At 49.5% G+C, this 18,273-nt stretch overlaps 1 protein-coding gene across 3 annotated transcripts; it reads right to left on the bottom strand.

Moving 5' to 3' along the window:
* Positions 1–2,439: 2,439 nt before the first annotated feature.
* On the bottom strand, positions 2,440–17,483 carry MLEC (malectin). 3 transcript variants are annotated; one of them, XM_024741437.1, is made up of 5 exons: positions 17,413–17,483; positions 10,297–10,475; positions 9,410–9,586; positions 9,252–9,309; positions 2,440–8,075 (listed from the first exon to the last, which is right to left on the bottom strand). In XM_024741437.1, exons 2-5 carry the CDS (start codon positions 10,459–10,461, stop codon positions 7,846–7,848), a joined length of 630 nt encoding a protein of 209 aa, XP_024597205.1. In that variant the 5' UTR covers positions 10,462–10,475; positions 17,413–17,483; the 3' UTR covers positions 2,440–7,845. The 3 variants fall into 3 exon arrangements, with proteins under 3 accessions (XP_024597205.1, XP_024597204.1, XP_024597206.1); XM_024741436.1 differs by lacking the exon at positions 17,413–17,483 and adding an exon at positions 16,552–17,156; XM_024741438.1 differs by lacking the exons at positions 9,252–9,309; positions 9,410–9,586; positions 17,413–17,483 and adding an exon at positions 16,552–17,180.
* Positions 17,484–18,273: the final 790 nt, after the last annotated feature.

Below are 18,273 nucleotides of genomic sequence, written 5' to 3'. Positions count from 1 at the left end.
AATATAATAAACCTCCACGTAACCAACACCCAGCTTCTTCAGTTATCTACATTCAAAAGGTTCCTTCTTAAAAGTAGTACATCATGACGTTAAGAGCACAGGCTTTGCGGTTAGACAGAGCTAAGTTCCAGTCCTCACTCTGCCATCTACCAGCTATGTGACTTTGGGCAGGTCATTTATGCCCTGTGAGCCTAAGTTTTCTTATTTATAAGTCAGGCTAGTCACTGGTCTTTCCTAGGGTTGTAAAGAGGAGATGAGGGCTTCCCTGGTGGCGAGTCCTGGTCCAGGAAGATCCCACATGCCGTGGAGCAACGAAGCCTGTACGCCACAACTACTGAGCCTGTGCTCTAGAGCCCACGAGCCACAACTACTGAGACCGCGTGTCACAACTACTGAAGCCCATGCAGCTAGAGCCCGTGCTCTGCAACAAGAGAAGCCAATGCAATGAGAAGCCTGCACACCGCAATGAAGAGGAGCCCCACTCGCCACAACTATGGAAAGCCTGTGTGCAGCAACGAAGACCCAACACAGCCAAAAGTAAATAAATAAAATAAATTTTTAAAAAAGGAGATGAAAACAGCAACGAAAAGCACTCTGCTGGAGCCAGGGAGATTGTTTCATGAATGGTCGCTATGACAATACATTTAAGTGGCCTCTTTCTCCAGGACCCCTCTGCTGAGGGCAGGCACCCTGGGCAGGAAGAAGCCATGGAGCTGGATTGAAAAGTGCGGTGACCAAAAAGAACAGTCAAGTCAGAGCAGAGAGGAAATGAGCTGGGGACCAAGGCTTGAGGAAGCAACAGACGGAGTCAAGTGGAAGCTGTAAGAAAACCCAGGAGAGGGAGTCTTAGGACAACGCCCCAGCCAAAAAGTAAGTGGGGTTATTTTTCACTAATATAAGTGGTTAGCAACAAACAAAACTAAGACTCTTGGGCCAGAGCACCGCAGTGAGGTGCCTACCATCTCAGGTTGCTAGAGAGCAGAGGCCTGCCCACTCCACACCTCTGTGCTTCACCTCTGTTCTGCCTTGACCCCCTCACCATTGCTATGGCAACAGGCTTTCCAGTAAATGTTGGAAAAACTCATCTCTCTTCCTCTTCCTCTATGGGGGGTGGAGGGGCATGGGGTACTAAGTATGGAGAAAGGTCCGACACACCGGCTCCAGCCAACCGGGAGCCTGATTTCCTTAGTGAGATTAAGATCTGGACCCAAAAAAAAAAAAAAAAAAGATCTGGACCCAAGAGTGGTTTAACCCAACCCCCCCCACTTGGCCCAAGATCTTCTGTCAGACAATTTCCCTCCCTGCGAGTCCCTAGAGCAGGGCTTCTTCAGGTCTCTTCCCCATTTGGCAGCTCATGCGAAGCTACTTGAAATAGTAACAGCCAAGTCTAAATTAGTAAAGAACTCCAGTTATGGGTGGGTTCAAGCTAAGAATGAGGCTCTGTGGGCCTCCTGGCTTATTTGGGCCCTGAGAACAGACTCCATCCACACAGGCTTCATTCTTAGAGCTGAGCACTGAATTCTGCCCTTCAAGGGATAACTGAGGGAGGTAGGCCAAGCTCTCCCTCCCATTCCCCAAACCAGCAGCCTCCATTCCTGCTTGGAGAAACACAGCACATGGCATCAGGCAGGGAGTAGAAGGCTGGAGAGATAATGATTAAGAGCAAGAGTCCTGGTGTAAAACCTCAGTTCTGCCTTTTGCTGGCTGTGTGGTCTTCGGCAAGTCACCTCACCTCTTAAAAGTACCAGCTGGTTGGTTGAAGATTAAACAGAGATAACATCTGTAAAACTGCTTGGCCTTGTGCCTGGCCCATTTCAAAGGCTCAATAAAAGATATCTGTAATTATTATTCTTATAGCCTTAGAAAGATCATGGGCTTTGCAGACAAATAGACTGGGTTTGAATCCTGGCTTGATCATTTACTGACTAGCCTGGGGTAAATTACTAAAGCTTTTTGAGCTTCATGTTCCTCAGCTATAAAACATGATGGATAAATTATAGGAAAAAAAAAAATCCTTCCTGCTCTTTCTGCCCCTTCCCTTGTCAACACTGACAACACATCAGAAAAGGAAAAAGCAGAGAAAACCGTCCCATGGCTTAGTCTGTCCACAGGCTATCGTGGAAGCTGAGGGGAAAACGGGAGGGGAGGCAGCAGGCTCAGTGTGCCTTGGAAGTGAAAGTGTCATGGCCTGGTGTTCCAGTGAAAGTGGAAACATAACAACTGTTTATTTTTCCTTGAATGAGCTGCTGGTTGAAATGGCCAGGCAGCATTTAACAAAACTCCATTCCCTTAACCAAACATCCTGGTGAAAAGAAAAGAAAGCTCCCAGACTCATCACGGAAGAACCCTTAGCAGCCAAGAGAACCCCTGGGTTTCCCTCTTCCCACCCCATCACGTCACTTCTTTGCAATCAAGTTCAAACTCAATCCCAACACAGAGTGTCACTGCAAATTGTTTATTAAAACACAAAGCAATGGACAGTGAAAAACATCCTGATTTTTTTACTTTTTGGTGGGAGTAGGGTGGGGCATGGAAGGGGTAGGGACAGATGGAGACAGCCCAGAAGGAAAGAGCTCTATCCACCCCTACAGCTTTCCCGGGCCAGCCAGGTTCAAAGCCCCTCAATCACATCTCACTGGGTCGCTGGAAATGCGTGTTGTGGCTACAGACAGAGAGTAGGTTTGGCCTCTGCAGGAAGAGGATGGGAATCTAGAGTAGGAGCTACAGGGGCTACTAAGAACTTGACACTATCATCCAGTACTTGGGTACAGAATAGAGCAGCCAGGCCCGATCTAGAGCGGTGGGGTTGGTTTCCTGACGAGCCAGGTTAGGCCAGTAGTGGTTGAAGAGGCTGCCCTGAGCTCTGAATGGGCAGCTGGTCCAAGCGTGGGAGAATTTGGTGGAAGGAAAATCCAAGGAAAAAACTAATCCAGGGTCAAATTTCTCTTCATTCCCTGGATCATGACACACCAGGGAAGACAGGAGTCAAGGATGTCTCATTCCTGGTTCTGCCATAATGCCTCTCCCTGCCAACTCTCCCCTCCCACCTGGCAACTCAGCCCTCCTTTCCCGACAGTTGTCCTTTGAAAGGACGGAAAGCGCACTTCAGATTGTTGTTGTTTTTCCTCGTACTGAAATAAAGCCCCGAAGCTCAGAATAGAGGTGAGAATGGAGTTCTGCTTTTCCTGGTGCTACGTGCTCCCCTCTCACAAGACTGCCTGGATGCGAGAGGTGCCAGGGCCCTCTGTGCCAACTCCAGCAGGCACTACTGTTTCCCAGGCTGCCAGCACAATCCTGGCTCCTTGTTTTTATACTCCTGGGGAGTGGGGAGGGGAGAACCCGTCCCAAGAGATCCATCCTGCTCTTTTCCTGCCAACCCAGCCAGGCCCCAAATCATCTGCTCTTATCCAAATGATTTGGCAGCCTACAGCCAGCTTGCCAAAGGCAGCTGGGCAAGGACAAACCAGCGGCAGCAAGCCACCCATGTACAGGGAAGAAACCGCCCTCGCTGGGAAGCGGACCCACTGGTGCCAACCTAGTCTTGTAACAAAATGAGGAAATCTAGCCCTCTTGCCCCAGGAGAAGTACAAATACAGAAAGAGTCCTAGCTCAGACTGCAAGGGAAAAATTACTCTGATCTCTCCTAAGCTTGAACATGAAGGCTTCTTTGCAATTTTCTTAGAGCTCTTTGATCCCTAATTACATCTTCCCATAGAAGAAAAGCAGATTCCTTCTCTGGTTTCTGAACTGATCCTGGGTGTTTCTGGTTCTGCTTCTGCACCATCACTTAGCCTCGCCCCAGGCTCCTTCCCCAGGGGCCACAGTGGAAGGAGGCCCAAAGCTTACCCTCCCTCCCCAACTTGTCTTTTGAAAACAGGAGCATCTATTCGTCTCTCACTCTGGAAAGCTCACCTGCTCTTCTAGGTCCTTTTGGAGAGGCATGGAGGACAGTATTAATGTTGCCACTTGATGCCATTAAGGCTCCTCGAGGCAAGAAGACACCTGAATTAGGTCAGAGCCAGACAGCAAAGGGGAGGGGGAGGAAGGGACTGTGAGACCCCCTGCCCAGACCTGAATCTAGAGGGAACGCCCACCCTGGCTCAGAGCAGGAGAGGACAAGGCACTGTGCTGACCGGGTGGGTCCTTCCCCAATCCCCAGGGAGGGTCAAGAACCTGCTGATTCTCCCCCCGTGCTTCCCAAGGTGAGCCAATTTCTAGGGAAAGGAATATAAGTGCTAGGAAAGGGAAAATACTGCTGCTGTTTTCTGAAGTTCAACTGAGATTCTAGAAGCCATGGCCAGGCCTTCCCAGGAGAGGGCAGAGGCAGGATATGGAGGAAGAGAAATTCCTTAAAACAGAAGCTTCTCCAAAAACAAAAGAAGTCAAATCACAATTCTAAAACTGGATTAAACAGTTCCCAGGCAAAGAAAGGGGGCGGTAAACTTAACTCAAACTTCACCCCATCTCTTCCAAGCCTAAGTGACCTCTACTGTGATCCTCTAATTTCAGGCCAGTATCTCTTAGGCAAACAGTGGGAACAAGAAAACAAGATCACACTCTCAAACCAACAGGTGGGCCTGCAGGCCCTGTGGTCCTCCTGCAAGTCTGACACCACTGACACAAAGAGAACCACCTTTCAAGTCACCAGAATGCAAGGTAAACACTGAGCAGCTTCTCCTCAATAGTGGAAGCTTTTTTAGAAAAACATATCTGGTTTAGGGGACATGGGTCCCAAAGATTGTTTCCTGGCATGATGTTCCCGTCAGCAATGAGTGAAGCCCCCAAAAAGTCTGATTAGAGGCCAGTTGGTCCCTGACCCAAATCAGGGCTACACTGCAGACTCTCAGCCCACCTCCCTCAGACATCTTTGCCCAGTCCACCCGGAAACCGAACCCAAGCCACACTTCTGGCAACAAGAGTTTCACCTTGGCTATCTGCTCTTGGCTTTGGCCAGCTGGGCTCAGGAAGATCTAAAACCCTAGGACAAGCGTGGATCCAGTAGAAGAGCCCAGGCCTCTCCTTCCCCACGCCTAATGGGCGTGACTTCTCACCTCCCCAACCCCAGCCAGACTCCCCTACAGCACAGCCTCTCAGCCCCTAGCACCAGCTCAGGATACAGACGTGGGGACGAACAGTGCAAAAAGCAAAAGATGAACAACAGAGTGATTCTTGACATACACAATACAAAAATAAAAATAAAGAGTACCCCATCCCCACCCCTTTAACCCAAACTTCATGTACCTATATCATCTTGAAAGAGCCAAAAAAAAAAAAAAAAACTTTCAAGTTCAGCATCACAAGCCAACCGTAACCAGCCCTGGGCAGCTCTGTGATCTGGGTGTGCTTGGCTCCAGGGGACTCTACCCCAGCCCCCCCCCATACTTCTTCCTGTTTCCTCACTTCTCCTTTAGTTTTTGTGAGCCACAGAAAGATGTTCCTTCCTTTCAGACACAACCAAAGAGGAAAGTGCCCGTCCCTATCCCTGAGCTCAGGGGGAAAGGGTGGGCTTGGAAACAGAGGCAGAAGCAAAGCTGCTTGGCTTACAGTACCGTTAGGAAATGGCCCCAGGAACCAGGGTTTCCTTCTGAGACTCTGAGTCACCGAAGGGAAGGGTTGAGGTGAGGAGGCGGGGAGCCCTCCTTCCTCAGAGAGACCCAGGCAAACTAATGAACAAGGCAAAATGGAGGCAGCAAGTCCTCCCGCATCCTGTTTACTCTACTGGCAGTAGCCTACGGCTTTGGAGAGCTGTGACGGAATGGGACTCGAAGCCCCTGTCAGAAGCCCAATTAATAGTCAGGATGTCCACTGCCCCAGGCAGGTGGTCCCCAGGACCAAGGCTTCAGGACATCATCCTGTAACGCAGGAGCTTCATGAAGCACTCCAGAAGTGTTCCTCTGATTATAGCTTCAGGCCGCAGCTGTCCAGCTGCCTGACTCAGTACCCAAGTATCGAGGCCTAAGTCACAGCTGAAATAAAGGGCTATGACTCTCAAAGGACTAAATGCTGACCTGGAGTAACTCATTAAGAACCAAAATCCAGGACATGAGCCCAAGGGCTACTTATTTTGTCACATAATGAGCAGTTCAAATATATGGAGCTCTTGGAAAACATATCCAAAGAGACAAACTCAAAATTAAATGCATTGTAAAAGGATGAGCCTGGCCTGAGACTCTATGCTGCTCCAGCCCAAGCATAAGCTAATCCTGTGGCTTTCCATCCACAAAATTCCTTGTAGCTTGGCTGGGTCTTCCCTCATTGCTCCCCTAACTGGGAAAAGGATGACAGGGACCAGAAAGGAGAGGAACAAGGAAGCCTCACTTCCTGCAGAAATTTTCCCGTGGAATTCAAGACAAACACTTAGAGGCTAAGGGTGGCTTCAGAGCTGCCAGGACTATGGCTGACTGGCAATCTTTCAGCCCCGTCACATCAAGAACCTGGCTGAGACTTGGACAAGGAAATGAAAGGACAAACAGGGCACGCTATTAAGGTCAGTGAGAGGTGTCACTGGGCCAGATACAGACAATCAGTCTGGCTCCTTGGGGCAGCTCGAGGCTTAAACTAAAACTGGTTGAACCGTGACATGGAAGGATGTGGGAATAAATGAACATCAGGTACTAGATACTCTCAACAGTGGTCAGTCACTTAGTAGGGCTCAAGTCTCCGAGGTTGCTCTTAAGTTACGCTAACATAAGCCTTTTCTGATCCAAAGACCAGAAGAGACTTTTAAGGTCAAGTGTTCTGTTGATGCAGGCTGGAAAGCATCCCTGTCCCCTGGCAGCAAGACCCTACAAAGGGGCCAATAAAAGAACTGCTGGGTCAGGTCCTCCTGGCTGCTGGCTCAGAGATCCAGGGAGGGAGGTACCAGTAAGGTGAGGTGGTAGAGGATAAGACATTCAAGCAGAGGGAACCCCAAATCCCTATGTCTCCTTCCCTTCTTGGCAATAACTTAGCGGGATGGTTGAGAGAGAGATTTCAAATGAGCCAGGTTCAGAAAAAAAGAGAGAGAGAGAGGAAATCAAGTCCCCAACAGGCACTGAAATCAAAATGATTTGTTTGTGGTAAGAAGTCAGAGGCAACTTGAGGACCTGATATAAACTAATCGTCTCGGATACCAGACAGTTCTCTAACTGGCACATGTCAGGGAGACAAGCAATGACAAAGCTCAAACACTTAAGGTGGAACCATCATTGAGCTAAAACCAGAAAGGCTTCCAAGTAAGGAAGTATCTACTTTTCTTTCTTCTTTTTAATCCCCCTTCCGTTTTCATCTTTATCATACAAATTGTACACCTTCTCTCTCTCTCTCTCTCTCTCTCACTCACACACACACACACACACACACACACACACACACACTTTGAATCCCAGGACATCTGAAAACTTATCTGGACATAACTTCAGAACATACCCAACTCCCAGCGCTAGTCTTCTCAGGTAAGAAGATGACATTTCCCTGCTGTTAATTTCTAACCTAAAAAAAGGAACCGTGTCTGCTCTGAGTTCAGAGTCCTTTCCACTGTGTTTACGGACAAACACCCTGGACCAGGTAGGATCCAGTTTACCCTCTGTACCCTGGAGAGGAAAGAGACGGCTGGGGGCCACCACAAAGAGAGAACTAGGACTGGAGCAGGTCTAGGACCAGGTGGTGGATGAGGGCTGCTCTCTACTCACTCCGCCTCTTTTCATCTCCTTTAATTTTGTTTGTTTGTGTGTGTGTGTGTGTGTGTGTGTGTGTGTGTTTCATTTGTTTGTTTTTGTTAATCACTGTAAAAAATACAGAAACCCAAACCAACATGTTTGGTTTCTTTCCCACACCCCTCCACCTGTTCAGGATGGTGATTTGTTCTCACAATCGGCAGAGGCAGAAGAGGGTTGGAATGAAGACTCCGAAGGCCACCAGGATGGGAAACATGAGGCTGCTGTTGTCCGAGGCATAGGGGTTGGGCGTGCGGGGGCCCGACTGCACCCGGTTCTTATTAGTCTGTCTTTTGAGATTAGACCCTTCATCGTATTCTTCCTCCTCCTCCTCCTCTTCTTTCTTCTCCAGTCCTGGATGAGGCTGCAGCTTTGGTACATCTGACACAAGAAGAAGAACACTTTTTAAGTAGGACCCATGGCATTTAAGTGAGCCCCTTAAGGGCAGTAAATGAGTCACAGTAAAGAGACCCTGTGACCTAAGCAGGATCCACAGGAAGGAGCAGAAACAGTTCCCAGCCTAGAGAAGAGCAGATTGCTGCGCAAACATTTGTCTTCTTTAGATTTAACTAAAACGTAGTAAAAGCCCTGAGCACAGAGAGGTTCACTATCTCCCCTTCCTGTCCTACTTCTTCAGAGCCCAGAAATAACCAGACTGGACAAGGACAATGACCCGATACCCAAAGATTAACCTTTTCAAACCTCTCCTCCTCCCTCCTACAATCCCACATTCCCTTTTGATTCACACAGCCATCAAGGAAAAGCTGATCCACAGAGTTGTGGGTTCTCAGCACACACTACCCCTCTGTTCTCTGTCCCCTCCTGAGGGACTCTGGCTACAAATCAGTTAGGTGGCAAGACATCCTCTGGGATGTCAAAATAATAGGATGCGAAAAAAAAAAAAGGATGCGAGCCTCAGTGCATCCAGGATGAGGTAGGGAAAGGTACAGAGGTGGGATGGGGGAGAAAAGTCACTAAGACAGAAACTTTCTCTGCAAAAATCAGCCTGGGAAAGCTGGCAGCCAGGACCCTCAACCCTGAGAAAGAGATGTACTCTCAGGCTGGATCCCAAGGACAGGGAGACATTAATAGATGAAGTTTTGCTCAGTGCAGCCCAGCAATGCTGCACTCTCTTGGAGCACACCAAAACACTCAAGGACCCTTCCTTCTGCCTTTTTCTTCTTTCTGCCCCCAGGACACAGATGTCAAAGAAACAGAATAAGGATGAGTTTTAGGCAATTCCAAATGACTACAAGGCTCAGGGCACACCATGGGTAACATTATTAATCCCAATTTATAGTAGGGTTAAAGGATTTTGTCCAAAACCAATCCGCTGATTAATTGGCGGCAGCAAGATATGAACACAGATCTTACTCAGAAGCTTACAGCTAGCACCATGCTACACTTCACCCCCGGCCACCGGACTCTGGGTTCCCCACAATCTGGCTTTAAGTATTAGTGTTTTCAAAACAGCGATCAGCTAAACCATCCCCCCAAGGGCTTCCTCAATCATATCCTTTAGACCACGTCAAAGAGCAGATCAGAAACACAACTTACCGTCCACTGTCCCAGCCATGATGTAGAGTGCACAGACTTTGGGATTGTCATAGTATCCCTAGGAAATGGGAAACAGTGGTCAACCCCACACAGCAGCAAACATCCCCCCTGCACCCATTCTTTTGAGCTCAGCTGTGAGGGCAGAGTAGGAGCGTTACCTTGACAAACTCGATGTAGAGTTTCCCTGTGAAGGTGGACACCTCCCCCTGGACACTCAGCTTCCCCTTTCTGATGCTCATCGGGATGATTTCATCATGAGCTGTACTGTGTCCGACGCGATCAAAGATATCCAAGTCCTTCACCACAACATGGCCATTCAATCGCACATCAAATACCTGCCAAGATGAGAAAAGGAGACAATGCCAAAACCACCCACTTCACACCCCTTCCCCAGTTGGACATCAGGTACCTGCCTGGGCTTTCAAGTTCAAAAGTAATTCAAGGAATGACAGGACTAGATATACTCCAGGATAGCTAGAGTCCTTTACCTGAGCTAAATCAAAGTCATGTTCCTTCACTGTCAAGGTCGCACACTGGCCGTAGGGAACAAAGAATACAAACAAAAAGCTCAACATGGAAAGAAGGAAATTCAGAGGGAGGGACAGGAAAAGAACAGGGCTAAAAACAAGAAGGTGCTAACAACCAAGAAGGGAGAGGCTATAACCAGGAGGGTCTTAAGAGGATTAGTGGCCAAGAACTAGGATTCTGGCGTAGCCTTCTGTCACCAATCCCAAGGCAAGTTCAGTTGTGTAGTAATGGGACACAGCTGGGCAAAAGGAATCCAGCTTTGGGAGTTCCCTGGCGGCCTAGTGGTTAGGATCTTGGGCTTTCACTGCCATGGCCCGGGTTTGATCCCTGGTCACAGAACTGAGACCCTGCAGGCCGCATGGTACAGCCTTTAAAAAAAAAAAAAATCCAGCTTTTCCTCAAAGCTCATCTGTTCCTCCCTTCTGGGAACGCGTCTCACACCCTCTGGCCCTTAGCAGAGGGCTATCCGAAAGTGGTAACATCCCACTGGTCAAGCAGGGGCCTGACCAGGCCTCACCTTCTGCTGGGACTGTGCAAAGTAGACCTCGGCAAATTTCAACACCAGTACATAGTCCCCCTCCTCCTTGATGGGCACTTCGTAGCCAAAGGTCTCCTCATTGTACCGCTCTGTTTGATACAGGATCTGGTCTTCGGGGTTGGAACGCAGAATTGGCAGTTTCATGCCATAGTCAGAGGCTGGGCACAAAAGACAAAGAGAAACCATGTCAGAGGCAGAACACAAAAGAAGAGTGGAGACCCTAGAACCACCAGAGGCATTTCCAGAGCAATGCTAATAACCCTCCCAGTGGAAGGGGCCACCCCCATTGCACCTGGCTCTCGAGAGACCAGCCACAAAGGCAAGAATCAGATAACCCGTTAACAAGGAAGAGTAAAATGAAAGAAACCAAGCACTAATCACCCCAAGAAGCTCCCATAACCCTCATAGCGGAACTTTTTGAAAGCATGTGAAAATGACTTTTCCCCAACTATATCCAGAGTGATGGGAAGGGAACAAGTCTAACTCATTACTAGAACAAAGCACTATGCTACAGCTGCTGGGCTCCCTGGTGAGGGAGAGCTTCAGAGAAACCTCATAAAACCAGGGGGATGGCCAGGAACACCACAAGACAATTAAGTTCAAAGAATGTTGTTTTTTTCTCATTCAGAAAAGCTCAGTCTAAATAAAAAACAGGATATCTGTTAGGAAAGTCATTCTTCATTGTCTTTACTACAAATTAAGATACCAGCTCTGGCTGCTTTTTATAATTATTTCATTCAAAAAGTTGCAAGGCTGGTCAAAAGAAATATGTTCATTAAAAAAAGGATGTGATGGGCTTCCCTGGTGGCGCAGTGCTTGAGGGTCCGCCTGCCGATGCAGGGGACACGGGTTCGTGCCCCGGTCCGGGAAGATCCCACATGCCGCGGGGCAGCTGGGCCCGTGAACCATGGCCACTGAGCCTGCGCATCCGGACCTGTGCTCCACACAGGAGAGGCCACAACAGTGAGAGGCCCGCGTACCGGAGGAAAAAAAAAAAGGATGTGATGTTCTCTAATTTCCTTTGGGTCCAAACACCTTACTTCCCAAAGACTCATAGAACTCAACCTCATGCAGGCTCTTGAACTTTTCCCCAGACAAACCGAAAGGAAAACAAGCTCCTACTATATGCCCAGCACCTGACACAGGCCCTGGCACATACGTAGGCACTCAATATGATTCGCTGAATGAACAAATGGTAACAAAGGAGGTGCCTGCAGAGCAGTCAAGCCATGCACTCCTCTCCACAGGGCCAGAGCCACCCTAGCAGGGAAAGAAAAGGTGCCCATGGTCCTATTGGCACCTCTGGCCTAAGATGCCCAGGTCCAGAGGGAGCCACCTTTCCCATTTCAGACAGACAAGGAATAAGGTGGAGTAATAGTAAAAAGTTCTTACTTGGGTGGGTATTAGAAGAGCCAAAAACCTCTGTTGTCCTCAGCCTGCCCCCAATCTTAGTAGGAGACGGGTCTGTACATGTTTTTCTTTCCCCCACATTACAAACCATACTCAGGTCTTTCCTCAAATATAAGATTCCACACTCCGGCCCCAGAGATGACTAGCTATGCTTTCCAGGGCTCCATCAATCTATCGATACTTTCCAAACCACAGACTTAGCAGTGATTTCAGTACATGGGCCTAGTCTCTCCTCCTCCTTGGAGGAGAAGTCTTGGAATTAAGATTTTAAGACCATCTTCCAATCTCACATGGTGACTCTGAAGACATCTGGCACCTAGATCCTTTGGGTGACGTGAGCGGTCATCCCGGGAGCTTTATCTTCTGAAACTCCAAGGGAGAGGATCTTTTATCTCTAAGGGAGGTAAAAGAGTAACTAAAAGATCCAATGGCTAAGGTCAAGCCCTCGGAAAAATAAACAGAAGTGTTAACAGTTCCTGTAAGTGAATGGCAGCCAGGAGATCAGATGGACCGATGAGACAATGAACAGGAAACTCATTGCACTTTTGTCTCCAGACATTTTTTTCTTCCTATTTCTCCTCAAGAAATCAAAGAAGGTGGGGGCTGAGTAGCACTGCAAAGGATGTACTGCCAACTGCCCCAGCTCTGTCCCTGGCTCAGACCACAAACCTGTAAAGATTAAAAGATTGCCAGTCCTCTTCCAACTGAGTTCTAAGAATCTCCCTCTTCCTCAAAGACCGTGATCCTTACAAATTTGCAACAGTCACTAGATTTGCTTTTCAGAGACACAGAAAAGGTTGTGCATGTGTAGAGAATCATTTTTCCCCCCTTCCAGCATGGAAAAAGTGAGAAACTGACGGTAATGTAATCTGTGGCACTCTTAGTCCCACGGCTATGAAGACTCAGCCATGTGAGCAAAAAACTACTTAACAATCTTGGAATTACCTTTAAATATTTTCCCAAGTGGCTTTCCAACGAGATTTGCCACAGGCAAAGTTTTGCCCAAGTCCCCAAAGAGATAATAGGAAGAAGGACTTTTTCTCCGCCCCCACCCCAGCCTTTATGCATTCACAGCTAAGTTTCTCTGAAATACAGTGTACACATGCAGCACACCACTGCAGCTGGTACGACATGGTTCAGATAGTTAACCAAAGGAGGGGGACCAAAGGGCCCACACTGTGTCCGCAGCTTTTTAGCTCTAGACAATGGAGTCAGCAGGCCACTTGAAAAATTCAGCCCAGGTTTGAAGGTAAGAGGGGCCTGGATTTGAATCCTGGCTCTGCCACCTACTATGTGATGTGGAACAAGTTGTCTTCTCTAGGTGTTTTCTCACCTGGAAAATGGGGTATCACCTACCTAAATTCTCTACCAGTGAACTGCTTCTAGGAGGGCCTGCAAACAAAGTCTGCCCCTTATGTGGCAGTATAGGAAGAGAATTCTAAGCAAACCCCTTGGTCTTAAGCAAATCAGAGGTAGCAGTGTCTCTCTCACACTATCTTTTCAAGCTCTTATCTCTCCAAAGCCAAATCCTTCCCCAGCCAAAAGGAAAGGGTCTTCGTTAGGTCTACAGAATTAGTCATCCGATGGGCTCAGGCCCCTGGCCAGCTTTCTTCCCCTCCAGAGCCACATTCTGCTCCACTTTTAATTCCATGTAAAAGGTCACTGAGCAAAGAAAAAGATAGAGACACTTTAACCTACTCTGGACAGGAGAACTTTCAGACTCGTGTCACTGATTTCAAAAGCATGACAAGTTTTATGAAGGAAAACTGAAGGCTCAAGAGAGGGAAAGCGAATACTTCAAGGTCATACAAATGACTAGCGGGCATCCTTCTATGAAGAGGAAATATCTCCTAAAACCAAGCCAAGTTCAATGCCCTCAAGCCAAATAACCAGGTCTTTTCCACCACAGAGTCAAGAGGAACCCAGAAAGAGCAAGTTAAAAAGAACCTGGAATGGGCTTCCCTGGTGGCGCAGTGGTTGAGAGTCCGCCTGCCGATGCAGGGGACACGGGTTCGTGCCCCGGTCCGGGAAGATCCCACATGCCGCGGAGCGGCTGGGCCCGTGAGCCATGGCCGCTGAGCCTGTGCGTCGGGAGCCTGTGCTCCGCAACGGGAGAGGCCACAGTGGTGAGAGGCCCGCGTACCGCAAAAAAAAAAAAAAAAAAAAAAAAATATTCCATAGGAATTTGTGGACTCAGAAGACGGTGCGACCCGAAAAAAAAAAAAAAAAAAAAAAAAAAAGAACCTGGAATGCAGAGCACGCCAAAATCCCACACGGAGCGCTTCTGAATCACTCTCAGTAGTGGTACCTCCATCTGCTGAAGCACACAGGTTGAAAAAAGCCTTTCCCAGGCTGTCAGCATCTTCTATGAGCACTAGCTATCCTCAAGGCAGAAATGAAATTCAATAAACATTATGAAGTACCTTTGAAAGCAAAAGTCACTGGGTGCCCTAGCCCACTCACGGTTACAAGAATGCTGAACTACAAAGACGCTATAGAGAAACAGCAAGTTCAAAAGCAGGCCAAACTCTTATCTGGATTAACTTGGCAACAAATACCTGAATTCATTCAACATAAAAATGGACTTTCCTCACGTGCTGGAAACAATATCACAGGCATGTGGGAAAGAAAGACATACAGCTCCTACCGCAGTTAGTATAAATAGCTGCAGGAGGCAAGGGTCTCCAAATACCTGGCAACCCTTACCCAAACAGTGCCAGAGAAGGGCAGGCAGAGGGAACCGCTGCACCACCCTTGGTGGTGCTGACTCCTTCGCACAGAAAGAAACTAGAGAGCTGCCTTCTGAAAGAGGAAGATAAATCACTTCTCAGCCCCAGACCTAAAGCCAACAAAATGCTACACTCAGGAGCCCTCTAAGTGCAACTGGCTAGTCCAAGCTACAACAGCCTACAAGCCGACAACCGCCCTCTACTCTCCATCCACGCCTTAATACTGCTACAATTCATACCCAAATGGACCGCCAGAGTGGAGCAGGGAACCTCTTTATGGAGTGGCAGGGTCTGTCTGAGACAGGACTCCAGTACACATGAGCTTTGGTAATTTGGTAAGTCGCATACTTTTACCTGCTACAATAAACTCTTCCAAAGGAACTGCGACCATGAGCCAATACCCAAGGACAGAGAGCCTGGCTGAGTGCTGACCAGACCAAAAAAAAAAAACCAAACCCACCGGCACCAGCAAATTAAAACAAGGATTTCTGAATAAGGGGAGTAGCTGGGGACTAAACCTGTGTGGTCTTAGCTCCCTCCTCTGCACAACGAACCAAAGAGGATAATGTAACCTATGTAAAGCCTGGTATCTGTTAAGTGAAAGGAACCATCTGCACACTGTCTCACCATGGCTATCTCTAGAGGCAAAGTCCATAAACGGTCTCCTTCCTCCCTGCCCACACCCATGAAGAAAGAGGAAGGGTCCAGGATGGAGATAGCAATGACCTCCTGCTATTAAGTCTGGCTTTGGCTGCTGTTACAGCTGCTAGAGACCAGGGCCCTGACTCAGCTGAACCCAGGCTACTGAGACCCACATGCCAGGGCTAAATAAATTCCAGAGCTAAACTGAAGACAAACATAGTGCTTCAGAAAACAGCTCTGTGTCCCAACACCCTGACATGTATGGAAGCAATAAACTCCCCAATATAACAAACTCCAGGACACTGCAATTAACTTGGTTGGAAGAACTAAGTTAAACCCTTTAGGAAAGGCAAGAGCCAAATCTGGCACTGTGGAAAAAAGAGTGAGAAAGTCTGTCTCCTACTTTTCTGAAGATGGCATATTGCCAATCTGGCAGCCTCTGAACCCAGCATACGGCATAAATCTCCTTCCAACACATGAAGCGACGAACTTCCTTCTTAATCCTGTTCTCCAATCCTACTAACAGAAGAAACAGAGTCTAGAGCAGATTTTCCCAAAGAGTGGTCTGCAGATGTCCTATATCAGAAGCCCTGGGTGCAGAAACCTGGGTTTAATCTACAGGTCTGGAATTTGTATTTTTAACCAGCTCCCATGGCAGTTCTTACACTAACTTTGAGAGCTGTGCAGCTCTGTCAAAACTACTGTTGCTCAATCAATTAAGTCAAAATCATTTTTCCCATAAGGTGGAATCACACCTCTCAGGACCACTTAGGGTAGGTTCTCCGCACTCGCAGACGGAATATTCAGACCTTACGCTGGCTGACCCAGCTGACACACCACCAGCCCCCTGTGCAGTATGGTTTCGACATAACCGCCCTCTGGAAAGGGCCTGCAGCTTCTACTTTTATGCACATACATGCCCCGCTCCAAAGGGGGTTGGGGGAAGAGGCTACAATCAAACTTTCCTGGCCCATCCTCTTCGAAGACTCCTTTCCATTCTGGCTAAGAATCAAGCCCCGCTCCTGCAGAGAGGGTAAAGAAAGCGGCCCATTTCTGGGTCGGCAGGAATATACCAGAAACTGACTTGAAAGGCGAGCAGAACCTCCGGGTCAGGGACAGCGATAACCGAAAAACCCGTGAGGCCTCAAGGTGGCAATAGGCCGCCCTCGTCTGTACTTTCCTAGCTTGGGTGGAGGTGAGGGGTTAAGAAAATGCAGGATGCGAGGTCCAAATATCACTTCTCGGCAACTCTCTGCCTCGACGGCTCTAGGTAGCTTCGAGCCAGTGCCAGGCTCTGGGCTCTGATGGGGTTCCCGAGGAAACCGTAGAGAGAAACTTCGCTCCAGAGACGTGGCCCCAGGGTCGAGGAAGGGGCTCGGGGCCCGCAGCCCTCGGAGCGCTGCGCCGGGCACGGCAGGCCCGGGATCCGGCGGCTCAGCCGAGGGGCTCTCACCTCGGCCCACCCGGCCTTCCAAAGGGTCCTTGCGAAAGTGGATGCCGTGCACGTCCACATGCGCCTCTCCGCCCGCGTTGACGGCCCAAATCACGCTCTCGGGCAGCCCGGCCCCAGCCGAGCCCACCACGCCGAGCCCCGGTCCCCGGAGCGCCGGCAGCAGCAGCAGCAGCAGCAGCAGCAGCAGCAGCAGTCGTCGCAGGAGCGCCACGGCGGCTCCCTCAACCGCCCGGGCGCCCAGCATGGCGGCCTCCACAGCGGGGGGCAGCCTCCGCCGAGCCTTGTCCTCAGCCCCGCCAGGCCGCCCCGGACTCAGAAAAACAGCGCCACGAGCCGCTGTGCCTCAGCCGCCGGAGACATGTCGCTCTCAGGCCTACTTCTCAGCCACGGGTACCACCTCCCACCTCAGGAACAACCTACCCCACCTCCCAGCCCCGGCCACGACCCTGCAGCCAATCAGCACCCGGCCCTCATTAACTACCCACCACCCCGCCGGGAGGCGCCCACCCATTGCCTGCCAGGCGCGGGAAAAGGCGTGGCTACTCCTAGGAGCTGGCCCAACCGTCAAGACACGAGAGGGAGCGCGCGCAGAGTTGGGTTGAAGCGGCGGTTCAATGCGGAAGTGGCGGGGTGGAAGCGCCCAGGCGGCCCCGGAATCCCACAGCTTAATAGGAAAGGGGGCCTAGCGGGGAAGGTTTAGAATAGGGCGCACTGACACGTCGCCAGTACTTCCGGTGTTCCAGGTTTTGGGGACCGAATAGGCTCCCGAGGGGGCGCTGCCGGCTTTCCCGCCCCCTTTCTTTCTCAGGGAGAAGCATGAGCATACGCTCTAGTAGGAGAAGCAATGATCACTCTTCCGACCTGAGACTCGGCCTTTCTCCCCGCGTGAGAAGAGAACCCATCCTCCTCTAGAAAGGCCACAGGCACAGGTTTTCAGGGCAAGGTTCTCACGAAGACAAGATCCCGCCCCCACCCCTTAGCGGGCTCGGGGCTGGTGGTAGCGTCCAGACGGCCGCCCAATCAGAAGGCTCCACCGCAGCGGAAACGCGTGGCTTGGGGGGAGGGGCTCCAGGCTACCCGTATCTTCATGGCGACAGCCTCGGGCAGGCCCCGGCTTTAGAGGGGAGGGGCTGGGGCTTCGCCGGCTCCGGCAAGGGCTTGGGGGTACCCAGTGTGGAGGTCCAGGCTGTCCCGTACAGGCATGACCCTAGCTTCCTCCCTGCTCTTTGGCAGTTCACCCAGCGCTCTCCTGCCTTGGCGATCCCTGCGCTGTGGTCGCTGCCCGAACTCCCACTTCTCAGAGAAACTGAGGCCGCAAGTTTAGGGCGGAGCCAAGGCAAAACTCCATTTATCCATTTGTTCCACATTATTTATCAAGACCCTACTACTAGGGTTGTCAGATTTAGCAGATAAAATACAGGAAGCCCAGTTAAATTTGAATTTCAAATAAGTGGGACATACTCATACTAAAAATAATTTATTTCTTGTCTAAAATTCAAATTTAACTGGGCTCTTTTGCATTTTATCTGACAACCCTGCCTACTACCTGGCAGGCAATTAGTTTTGGGCAGCAATGAACAAAACTACACCCAGGATCTCGCATGGGAATCACAGTCCTGACTCAATTATTTAGTTAGAACAATGAGGAATGCTATAAAGGAACAAAGTGAGGTACGAAAAAGGAGTATAGGTGGAGAATTTAAATGCACCTGAATTCCTTCC

The sequence above is a fragment of the Neophocaena asiaeorientalis genome, unplaced genomic scaffold (assembly GCF_003031525.2).
Source record: "Neophocaena asiaeorientalis asiaeorientalis breed wild unplaced genomic scaffold, Neophocaena_asiaeorientalis_V1.1 scaffold648, whole genome shotgun sequence".
In the NCBI taxonomy this organism is placed as follows: domain Eukaryota; kingdom Metazoa; phylum Chordata; class Mammalia; order Artiodactyla; family Phocoenidae; genus Neophocaena; species Neophocaena asiaeorientalis.
Note: the sequence above shows the minus strand (reverse complement) of the source record. Positions and strands in the feature narration are given on the sequence as shown.